General features: G+C 33.7%; 3 protein-coding genes across 3 annotated transcripts in view; all 3 read left to right on the forward strand.

Moving 5' to 3' along the window:
* Nucleotides 1–934: 934 nt before the first annotated feature.
* On the forward strand, nt 935–7,804 carry LOC110418837 (putative alkaline/neutral invertase D). Its single transcript, XM_021431658.2, has 5 exons — nt 935–1,094; nt 1,798–2,237; nt 2,787–3,218; nt 5,189–5,747; nt 7,299–7,804. The coding sequence occupies exons 2-5, from the start codon at nt 1,851–1,853 to the stop codon at nt 7,592–7,594; spliced, it is 1,674 nt and encodes a 557-aa protein (XP_021287333.1). The 5' UTR covers nt 935–1,094; nt 1,798–1,850; the 3' UTR covers nt 7,595–7,804.
* A 3,317-nt stretch (nt 7,805–11,121) lies between these two features.
* LOC110419552 (NDR1/HIN1-like protein 6) lies at nt 11,122–12,317 on the forward strand. Its single transcript, XM_021432647.2, has one exon. It carries the CDS (start codon nt 11,319–11,321, stop codon nt 12,081–12,083), a length of 765 nt encoding a protein of 254 aa, XP_021288322.1. The 5' UTR covers nt 11,122–11,318; the 3' UTR covers nt 12,084–12,317.
* LOC110419578 (pentatricopeptide repeat-containing protein At5g48910-like) overlaps nt 12,266–12,428 on the forward strand; it is a 2,706-nt gene continuing 2,543 nt past the window's right edge. Inside the window, 1 exon segment of the mRNA XM_021432677.1 lies at nt 12,266–12,293. Coding sequence (XP_021288352.1) covers nt 12,266–12,293 — 28 coding nt within the window.

A 12,428-nucleotide genomic window follows, 5' to 3' on the forward strand; every position in this document is an offset into this window, starting at 1 on the left:
ATGGACGCAAAACTTATTCGGTACGAAAATCTAAACCCTAAAAATTTTAAAATCTCTTATTGTAATATTAACATAGGACCAAATTGAAGAATGGACAAATATTTGAAGAGGGGAGAGATGTAAAGTACTAGTACCTACAAGGTGACAACCAAAATGAAGTTAGGCATGTGAACCAAATCTGATCTGCCATTTAAACCTAACAACAGCCAAGTTGGTTCATGTCTTGATGGCTTCTGTGTCATCCTCCTGGTACCAACCTTTGCCCTAAGCCCCTCATATACTAAAATAGGTACAACATTTTAAAAAAATTTATTAAATTATTAATTTTTTTTATTTTTTTATTTTCAATTTAATTATCATTAATAAAAAATAATTTCTTATTTTATACTCATATAATGCTATTGCGATGCTTATTAATATGATGAAAAATATTATATGATTGTATCATATTTTTTGTAATTATATCATTATAATATATCAATAGGTTATATTATATAATTATTTATTTTATTTATACTAAAAATATAAAAATTTAATTAAATATAATAAAAAATATAAATTTATACAAATTTTTGTGAATAATTTAAATTTTTTTAACGTACGAGTAATTTTAAAATGAAATATGAGATATGCCCACCTAACAAAAATAAATTTTGGTCAAAAAAGAACAAAAGAAGACCCTCCAACAGAAAGGGATTAAAGAAATAAGGGCAGTGAAAAGTCCAGTTGCAGTAGCCGAATCAGACAGCACAGCCGTGTCCAAACTGTGTCGTTTAGTGCCGCGTGGGCATTTCACACGTGCTTTTACCGGCAATTACCGGTAAACTTAATCCATTTTTGGTTTGTTCTTACAAGGGAGGGAGCAAGACAGAGACGGTAGTACGGTTTGTTATTACAAAGCCCTTCCTTTCTCACTCTCTATAAATATCATGCCTTCAGCACTGGCATCCTCTTTCCTCTCTTCTTCCTCCTCTCATTTCTCTCTTTTCCATTTCCCTTAGCCAACCATATTCCGGCGAAGTAGCCGGTCGGTTTTTTCTGTTGGGGTTGCCGGAGAATTTCGGTTTCTCCGTCATTTTTTTGCTTTCTTAAAGGTTTGTTTTTTATTTCTTTTTTTACTTTTAAAGCCTTTTGTTTTGGGGAGAGGAGGGTGTGTTTTGAGTTTTGTTTTGATGTTTTGGATTAGTTTCAGATCTGGGTTTTCTTTTTTATGTGGCCTGGTTTGCATTATTTCTTTTGTTTCTGTGTTTTTCTCATTCTCTTAGTTGTTTTTTCGGTATGCATCTTGATCTGTTTTCTTGAAGTTTTTGTTGATCTTGATTAATTTTTTCTGTTGTAATTTTTCCTATAGTCAAGTCTAATGCAGTAAATTTATTAAAAAAATTTGTAAAACAAATAAACATATGTTTTTTTTTTTAGAATCTGTAAATAGAAGTTTGCATTTTTTTAATTCTTGTGTGCATCATCTGCAAATCCATATATATAATGATGATGATGATGGGGGTTGGTCGGTTGGATGGAAAATTCCTTCTTATCCTTCAACCATCTTGGTAATGTACTGAGCACAACGTCCTGTTTATTAAATTTATATTTGTTTTCTGCACTGTAACAAAAATGGAAAATGGGTTGTTGAATAGATAACTAGGCAAAGGCTTTTATTTCCTTCAGCTTTATAAATATAGTCGTAGCATTTTAGTTTCTATATTAAGCATGTTTCTTTGCTATTGTTAAGGGGTACGGTTATCCATAGTATTTGGGATTCTGATCCATTTTTCTTTTCTTTCTTTATAACTGCAGATCTCTTCTTTTGAAACTTGAGAGTTTCGTTTTTGTGCATTGGAGACAAAGAAATGGATGGGACTAAAGAGATGGGACTTAGAAATGTGAGCTCAACCTGCTCAATCTCCGAAATGGATGATTATGATCTGTCACGCCTTCTTGACAAGCCAAGGCTTAACATAGAGAGGCAAAGATCATTTGATGAGAGGTCACTAAGTGAGCTCTCTATCGGTCTCACAAGAGGAAGCTATGACAATTATGAGACCACCCACTCGCCTGGTGGGAGATCAGGTTTTGATACTCCGGCTTCATCAGCTAGAAACTCCTTTGAACCTCACCCCATGGTGGCTGAAGCATGGGAAGCTCTCAGGAGATCATTGGTGCATTTCAGAGGCCAACCCGTTGGTACCATTGCCGCATATGATCATGCTTCGGAGGAAGTTTTGAACTATGATCAGGTAAAGTTCTCATCAGATAGTGAAAAACCTTCTCAGTTTCAAGTTTGTGATGTTGAAATTCTTATTGCATGTGTATAAATTTATAAACGATGACCATGACATCTATGATTGATTACGATCATGTGTGAAGCATTCAACCTAAAGATTAATTGGTAAGAGACAGAAAGCTTGAACCTGAATATAAGGCCATAGGAAACTCTAAACTTAATTTAATGTAGGATAACACCATTTAATAGTAAATACCTTGATCCTCGTTGGACAACTTTGATTAGGTGAAACTTCAAGCCATTCATAGCAACAATTAAACTTTGACATGAATAGGGAATTTTGATTGTTAAAAAGAGGGTTGGTAAGGAAAAATGGAAAGATTAAGTTAAATGATCATTAACTTTCTTGTTTTGAAAATATTTTTGTTTAAGTTAAAGATTCAGGAAAGTTCATAATATTTATAGTTGCTTATTATTCTGAAAATCCTTAACCATCTGTTTAGTTATGATATTGAAATTTTTCGAGACTTTATGTTTTTTTTCATGTTTGATATTTGTTCAGGTTTTTGTTAGAGATTTTGTACCCAGTGCTCTGGCTTTTCTGATGAATGGAGAGCCTGAGATAGTTAAGAACTTCCTCTTGAAGACCCTACAACTTCAAGGGTGGGAGAAAAGAATAGATAGATTCAAGCTAGGGGAAGGTGCAATGCCAGCTAGCTTCAAAGTGCTTCATGATCCTGTACGTAAAACAGACACGATTATTGCAGATTTTGGAGAGAGTGCCATTGGACGAGTTGCTCCAGTTGACTCTGGATTTTGGTGGATAATTCTGCTCCGTGCGTATACAAAATCTACGGGGGATTTATCTCTTGCTGAGACACCTGAGTGTCAAAAAGGGATGAGGCTCATACTTACTCTGTGTCTATCAGAAGGATTTGATACATTCCCAACCCTACTTTGTGCTGATGGATGCTCTATGATTGATCGAAGAATGGTAAGCTATCTTTTGTAGTCTCTCTCTTTCTCTCTCTCTTTTGCATATGTGTGTGTCTGCCCCTGCACGTATATGTAAGGTTCCTTACCAATATCATAATTATTGTAATTAATGTGAGACATGCAAAGCATCTGAGAATTAAAATTAGCAAACTTTATGAAAATTGGAAATTAAATGTAATATGTATTATTAATGGAAAAATAAACTGTGGCAGATATTTAATTATCATTAGAGCTGAGTGGCAGAGAGAATGGAGCAGCATGACATATATAAATCCCTTGCCTTGGTTTTAGTTTAGTAGCATGCTGCTTCTTTAAACATATTGATGTGGTTTACTGTGATGTTCTTGAGCAACTGCTGTAGTTTTATTTGTTTGTTTAGACAAACCTACTCTTAATCTGGTATTAAGTCTCCTAATGTCATGGGAAGTCATTGAAGCAAATGAATTCAAAATTTATTTTATATCATATATTATATGAATATTTGTGTGAAACTGTCATAGTTAACCAACATTACGTTGTTTGTCAATGGTCTTTTGGCCTTGAATGACTATAAAGGAATAATATTGTCTGGTAAACATAAAGCAGTTCTTTGAGAATGTTATTAGATACAATCAGACTGAGCCAAATCTTGCTTTGCTGAATGTAAATGCGTTCTGGGCTCTTGGCCCGTGTTAATTTCTATTAACTTCGTATGAAAAGCTATATGGTTCCATCTTGAGTTTTTACCATAGGATCGTTGCAATATAAATGATCTACCATCTGATGGGACCATAACTGGCTAAGAAAGTCAAAATATGGTCTGCTTTAACTTTTCCATGTCCACTATAAAGGTGAACTGAATATATACACATCCTATTATTGCTAAGAACTGGTAGGATTTAGTTGGTTTGTGTTTGTCTTTTTCATTGTCATGGATGTGATGCTAACATACCAAGTAAAAATTGATTGCAAGATCTCAAAAGCTTAGTACTATTCCATGGTAGACTTGGGATGAATGGTGGAAAATAAACTACATATATAAATAATTTTGATCATTTGTGTGGCATTGCTTGCTAGGCTTTTACATGATAGGGTAGACAAGAATGATGTGGATTTAGGTGGTGATAGTGATAAGCTTATGATTCTTTTTGATTTATTATTCTAAGTTCATAACCATTTAAGAAAATGGTTCTCTTGGCTGACCAGATCCTTATCTTTATTGTAAGTGATTTATAAGTTATGGTCCTTTTTTATCCCCTTCTGTTTAATCGGAGGAAATTTTTGTTGATAGACTCATCTTTAATGTCTGAGAAAAACATGTTCTTTATGTTATTCTGTGGTCATGGCCCAACCTATGAGGTATTGTTTGTTTTGACCCAATGGGTTTCACTGTTTTACCCACAAAAGCCGGCTTGCAAACATGAGTTTAAGCTCTCTCCCTCTCTCTTTATATATATATATATATATATATATATATATTCCCCAATATAGGATTGGGGTTGTAATATAGTCATCAAGGAAATGATTTGTATCTAAAAATAATATTTGCCTTTTGATCGTCACTTTATGCTTGCATTTCTGTATTGTTTCCATTAAGGTAGTTGCATCATGCCTCCTTTTCCTAGCAATCTTTTTATCTTTCTTCTTCCCTATTTTGTATTGAAAAAGATATCTTATTGCATTCTTCAAAATTTTCCTCTTGCTTGATGATGTGTGCTGATGTAATATTTTAGAAGTTAATCTGATTTATGCATTCTGCATTAGTACTTTGTGAACACCTTTGTTTTAAACTTCCTTTTCCTAATTAATATCAAATAAAGGTGACAAGGATTGATGTTTGTATGTTTTTGTCACCACCTCTCTCTCTCTCCTCTCTCTCTCTCTCTCTCTCTCTCTCTCTTTGAGACCAAAGAGTCTTATTTTTATGTTTTTTTTTTTTCTGAAAAGTAAGTCTTGTCTTTATGTTAATGGTGTAAACTTGTTTTATAGGGTATTTATGGTTATCCTATTGAAATTCAAGCACTTTTCTTTATGGCGTTGAGGTGTGCTTTATCAATGCTGAAGCATGATGCGGAAGGAAAAGAGTGCATTGAAAGAATTGTAAAGCGTTTGCATGCCTTGAGTTATCACATGCGCAATTACTTTTGGCTTGACTTTCAACAACTAAATGATATTTACAGATATAAAACTGAAGAATATTCTCACACAGCAGTAAATAAGTTTAATGTTATTCCTGATTCAATCCCAGACTGGGTATTTGATTTTATGCCAACACGAGGTGGCTACTTTATTGGTAATGTTAGTCCTGCAAGGATGGATTTCCGGTGGTTTTGTTTAGGTAACTGTATAGCAATCCTATCTTCTCTTGCAACTCCAGAGCAATCAATGGCTATAATGGACCTTATTGAAGCCCGCTGGGATGAGCTTGTTGGAGAAATGCCTTTAAAAATAGCTTATCCTGCAATAGAAAGTCATGAATGGAAAATTGTCACTGGTTGTGACCCTAAGAACACGAGATGGAGTTATCACAATGGAGGATCCTGGCCAGGTATGTTGATGTCTTTCTATAATATATCTTCATTTTAGTGCTTTTGATCTTATAAGAAAGGAAATTAGTTTGTTGGATGGGTGACTAATTGTTGCCTTATTGACAAAATAATTGATTATTTCTGTTATTAACTAAAAATTCATTGGTGGCATCTTGTAAAAACATGAAGCTGGTGCAGAGTAATTGTTGCTGTAATAGTTGCTTATTTGTTAAACAAGACAAATCGCCAAATGCTTACTAGGATTAAACAAACTGATTGACACTTTAGCTGTTTGTTAAAAGGTCTTGTATGTATAAATTTCAACTCTTTTAGATTACAATCAAAATACTCTGAAACTTGAAGCTAATATTGGTAACACCAAGAGGTTGGACCTAGCTATTCCACTGTGATAAGTCCCCAAATTGCTGCCGTCTTCTGATAAGTATAAGCTATCACCAACAACTTAGCTACTTGAAGGTAGGCAACAACCTGATTGACACTTGAAACTAATTTCACGTAATACTTTGGGAAGTAGTTGTTACTCTGTGAACTTGAGGTGTTAATTTTATGCTGTAAACGCAAGTAAAGAACCCTTGTAATACTGGGTCCAGCTCCCCTCCATTACTTTTGAGTACACCGTTATGACCATTCATGGGTATGATTTCCACAATTCATGGATGGACGTGTAAATGTTGATTAAAAGTGTATTGAAAGGTAACAGATAGAATATGGATGGTAGCTTAATCCTGTAATACTAGGTAAAAGAGTTCAGGACAGTAATTCTCCTCCTGCGCTTGTTTGCTATACATCATAAAATTGGAGTCATGATTCTCATGATCCTGTACTTATCAGGACCACCAGTTGATGTTTACACATTGGAAGCCTCTTTAACAAATTTATAAGGGTGATAAATTTGTTGTCTACTTGATGGAGCTACCTTTTCAGATTTGTGGAGTTTGCATGCCTGGGTTCTGTTATCATTCTTGACTTGCAATTTTGAGGTTCGCGGATCAGTGTAACAGTTAATAAAACTAGTTGTCTCTTACATGTATTTAGACTTGGTTCTCTCTGTGGGTTAAGTTTATAAAGGTTGATGTCTCATATCAAGAGCAACTTCCACTGATAGAGATCAATGAGGGAAGCAATATACTTTCTTAGTTTAGCTGCTGTTTGTACTATGGGCCTGAGAGCGGTTACTTAAGAAACAAAAGGAAAAAAAGGCCTTTTCACCCTTTTTGGATTGGCTCCATGATGATATTGCACTATTATGCCCTATTTAAGACCATATCTCCGTAAGCTTAGTAAAAATAAGGTAAAGGATTTTTTCGCCATCCATGTCCTCTCTGTTGTAACTACTAGAATATCAGAGATATATATTGTATTGTCACTTCTTAGAACATCAGAGATGTGAGTATAATAAATAGTAGTTGAATGCTAGCATGTGACTTTGTGCCAAATATAGATTGGTTGATCATTTATTTTAATGAAGAGTTTTTCTGTAATAGTTAATTCTAATGCCCTTGAGCTTCCCTTTTTCATTGCTCTGCAATTATTCACTATTTTGGATGCAGTGCTTTTGTGGTTGCTAACTGCTGCTTGCATCAAGACGGGAAGGCCACAAATTGCGAGACGAGCTATTGATCTTGCTGAGACACGTTTGCTGAAAGATAGCTGGCCAGAATATTATGATGGCACACTTGGGAGATTTATTGGTAAACAGGCTCGGAAGTATCAGACATGGTCAATAGCTGGATATTTAGTGGCAAAAATGATGCTAGAGGATCCATCTCACTTGGGGATGATTTCTCTGGAAGAGGACAAGCAGATGAAGCCATTGATAAAGAGATCATCTTCTTGGAATTGCTAAGAAATTGCAAACAAAACAGAAGAAAGCAGCAGGAAAAGGTAGGGTGAAAGACAGAAGGCAAAAGACCTTCAAATTTCATTATAACACTATTCTTTGGCGTTTGGCCATTTAGGTCTGATTTAAAAGTTTGCTTTTGTGTATCCATAGCAGGGTTGCTAAGACAAATTTCTTGCTTTTACAATAAAAGATACATTTTGCTGTTTGAGGTCACATTTCATCCGATCTTTTAAGGCCTATATGGCAAGGGAAATTTTCTATCTATTTTTCGAGGACAATGAACATGATGAGACTGGATATATGTTTATATGGACATTCTTCAATTCTACTTGAATCTGTTATATGAATGTTTATACAGAAGTTCATCAATTCTACTTGTTTCCATTTGGATGAAGAAAACAGACAAGGTGAGAGTGAGGGTGCAAAGATGCTCCCTATATATGAAGTCCAATGGGAAGGTTGATTGGAAAGAGAGGCTTGTTAGTTTTTGTTGTGGGTTCAGCTCATCCAACTAATTTGGCTTCAATTATTACCAAAAAGAATCAAACTATAATAAAAAAATTAGAATTTATATAAAAAAGAAGAAAAGATTTATTTAGTATTTTAGCATACGATATTCCAAGCATTTTGGATTCAAACAGAAGATAGAATCTTTGAAATAAAAAAAAAAAAAGAACATTGGCTTTTCCTTTTATGCTATGGCTAAAAAGAACATATTGGGGATGTAATGGGGTTAGGTGGGTGTTATTAGGTGGGTATATATATATATATATAAAACATGTATTGCTAATTAATCTCTTGATTATAGTCTACAAGCCAGCTTGATATCTTTTTAATAATTAATTGAACCTCATATATACATCATACTCAAAATTAATTTTAGAATCATTTAAAAATTAGATTATCAAATGCACAATAACTTATAAATATGATTTTGGAATATACAATCAGAGATATATAATCTTTTTCTATTTTAATATTCAAATTCCAAACTTTTAAATTAAAAATCTTAAGTTTTGAACTGTTGGAGAGTTCATAAAGTTTCTAGGGGTTAAGCTTCACTCTTGATGGTCCCTACTTTTTTAATTATTTCTTTCGGCTTTGATTGCATTTTAGTCCATATTTACATATGGATTTATCGTTGGGCCGGGTGACCCGTCAGCCTGTGAGCCCAACCCAATTTGGGTAGATAAACTTTTTAGACTTGGATTAGATTCCATTGAGCTATTATTATATTAATTTAAATGGATGGGTTAAAGCTGAATTTTAATTTAATTTTAAGATATCTCAATTGAACTTGGTTTACCTCGATCCATGAATGCTTTTATATATGAATTTTCATGTTAATTTTTTTAAAAAATTATATAAAAATATTAATATTTGATAATTTGATTTTTTTTATAAAAAAAATACTTATAAAATAATTATCCTTTATCCCATACAATTTGTAAGTGATAAAACAATCGAAAATAGGATAAAATAACATTTCTTGTTTTGTTTGGCCAAAGCAATAGTACCCTAGTCTATTATTATGCTATTTTCACAATATTATATACATTAAATATTTTCTTAGTCTCCAATATTGAACAAACCCCAAAGGCAAAGCTCCTCCTTAATTAAAGAAGCCAATCCTTGACCCAGTCCATTGAATTGGAACCATTCATCTGTCCTTAATGTCATACACATACAACACCACCAAACCCAGCAGCCATGGAAGGAACAATTCACATTCCAGAAAAATGTTGCCCCAAGGTGAGATATCTCTCTTGACAAAATCAGCATAGAATGTAGTGAAATATTGACACTGGAGAGGAATTGTTCAACAGTTTCCTATAAATTGTTCAACAGTTTCCAAAACATGTATTGGAAACCAATCTCTTGATTTAGTCTAAGAGCCAACTCGATGTCCTTTTTAATGATAAATTGAACCTTTATACATCATATTCAAAAAATCATTTTGTAATTATTTAAAAATATAATATATATTATAAATTTGTTACGATTCGAATGGAATATGATTTTAGATTATACAATCGAAGATATATAATCTTTGTTTATTTTAATATTCAACCTCGAAACTTTCCAATTAAAACATCAAATCCTAAATTATTAGACGGTCCATAAGGATTCTATTTTATGTTTTCTTGTAATGCGATTGCTACTTTACCTTACATATAATATAATTTTGCCCCTTTTTTATGACTCAATTCTTATTTTGATTTTTCCTATTTAGGGTTGAGAAATATTTTGTGATTTTTTTTAGTATTATTCCAATTTTTCAACACTAAGGTTATTGATGCCAAAAACGAGTAACAACAATTGCAAACGCCAAGAGATGAATAAATAATTAAAATAGCTATAGTTCAATGACTTAGTTTATATTATTATTATTTAAGGCTTTAAGGTTATACCTTCAAGTTTCCAACTTAAACTTCAAATGAGTCTATTTTTTTAATTTATTTTATTTTTGACCCATGTGATGAATGTTTATTAAGCTTTTGACTCTTGCTAGTCCTCACAGTTTTAATTATTTATATTGGCTTTGGTTGAGTTTTAATGATATCTAAATGGATTTGTTGTTGGATTTGGTGACCCAAAAGAAATCAATTGAGCTTGGTTTAACCTTTTCCATGAATACTTTTATATATGAACTGTCATGTTAATTTTGAAAAAATAAATAAATATTAATATTTGATAATTTGATTATTTGATTTTTTAAAAGGTTTTTTTAATATATAATTGGAGGATTTGAACCCTGTGCTCCAAATAATGACTCAAATGCTCATGTGCAAATTCTTTTGTAAGTGATAAAACAACTGACAATCGAACAAAATAATTACATTATTATTTTTTTGTTTGGCCAAAGTAATAGGATACTTGCTAATTGGTAATTTTAAGACACCCTATTTTCAACCCTTTTAAATACCAGATTGTGGAAAGAAAAAAAAAAATATCACCCTCTTTATGAGTACCTAATTATTTAAAACCTAAACGAGTATCTACATAAGATAATAATTATCTTTCACAATTTACATTACATCCATACAATTCACTAATAATTAAATTTATAAAAATAAACAAATATTAAAATTAAATTTAAACAATAATAAATTATTTTAAAAATATTTCAAACAACAATTTATATAACCATTGCCATTCATAGTTGATATTAAACAATAACATGGAATTTGAGGAGAAAATGGGGAGAGAAACTCAATGATATCATCAATTTCCACCAGTTGTCCCTCATTACATACCAAATGACGATAGACTTTCATCTTTTAAGTTATTGTCTTGGTTTGCGCGTTTCTCTGAACACAAAATTCAATTGTTAAGGCGGCTTTGATTTTTTCCCCTTGAACCGTTGAGAAATATTTTGTGACTTTCTTGGGTTTTATTCCATTTTTCAACCCAAAATCTTACGCATGCAAAGCAAGGTGGCAAAATGATTATCAAAGCATGAAATGTCGAAGAGCTGGAGCCGGTCTGAATGCGGTTGATTAGGTGAATATTTGGAAGAAACACTAGACTCGATAGGGTAGAACATAAAGTCAAATAAGGGAAGCTTCTGTCGTATGACTTAATCAATCCCCCCTTGCTGTCTCTATATCAATGTATTTCAACTTCAATCTAGAACACCAAAACAGGTAGACAGGTTGCAATAAACTGTCTTGGATTTCTCGAGGTTTTAGTTTGTGATCTCTTGACTCTTGAATTGGATTCATCAATGGCGGAGCAACAGAAAATCCATCCCGTCCCTGATGTTGAAGCACCGCCACAAACCTCCCCGACCGCTCCCTTGGTGCCTGAGGGCACGTTGAAATCCGACAGGGGTAAGCCTGTAGAGGAATACCCACCTTTCCAACGCACTTTGCCTGCTATGCACCCGAAACCTCCCAAGAAGAGAAGCTGTTTCTGCAGGTGCCTGTGTTGGACGCTGTCTCTATTCTTGCTGCTAATCGTTATTCTGGGGATTATCGTTGGCATTTTGTTCCTTGTTTTCCAACCGAAGCTACCGAAGTATTCTATTGACAGGTTGCAGATAACCCAATTCGATCTTAGTTCTGTCGATTCTAGCTTATCGGCTACCTTCGATGTTAGTATTACTGCGAGGAATCCCAACAAGAGGATCGGAATTTATTACGAGGGAGGCAGCCGTATAAATGTATGGTACACAGAAACAAAACTATGTGAAGGGTCAATGCCAAAATTCTACCAGGGTCACCGGAACACGACGGTGCTGCTTTTGCCTTTGTCAGGACAAATCCAGAACGGTACTGGCTTGCTCACGACGCTGCAAGAACAGCAGCAGCAGACAGGAAACATTCCTTTGAGACTGAGGGTCAAACAGCCTGTGAGGGTTAAGCTCGGGAAGTTGAAGCTTATGAAACTGAAGTTCTCGGTTAGGTGCGGGCTAGTGGTGGATGCTTTATCTGCTAACAACGCCATCAGAATTCAAAGTAGTAGCTGCAAGTTTAGGCTTCGGCTGTAGATTCTAATTATTTCTAACTATTGGGCTATATTTATTTGTTTTTTCCCATATATTTACATTTTATTTTCTTTCTTATGTACCATAAAAAATAGAGGATTTTTCTGCGGTTTTGTCCTCCTTACTATACACTTTGATTATATGTAATTCGTATTTTATTTATTTAGACTGATATTATTACAATAATGACTATTCTTTTAGTGAAAGATTATGGTCCGAGATCTCTTTTCTGTCTTTGATCGGGTGAGTTCATTTTTGGCTTAGCTTTGATCGAGGTCTAGAGTTGATCAAGTCTGGGATCAATCAAGCTTCCAAGTACTGATCAGATGTAAGATCGTTTCAGGTATA

This window comes from Theobroma umbraticum, unplaced genomic scaffold (genome assembly GCF_002168275.2).
Source record: "Theobroma umbraticum cultivar Fairchild unplaced genomic scaffold, ASM216827v3 scaffold_67.0, whole genome shotgun sequence".
NCBI lineage: Eukaryota > Viridiplantae > Streptophyta > Magnoliopsida > Malvales > Malvaceae > Theobroma > Theobroma umbraticum.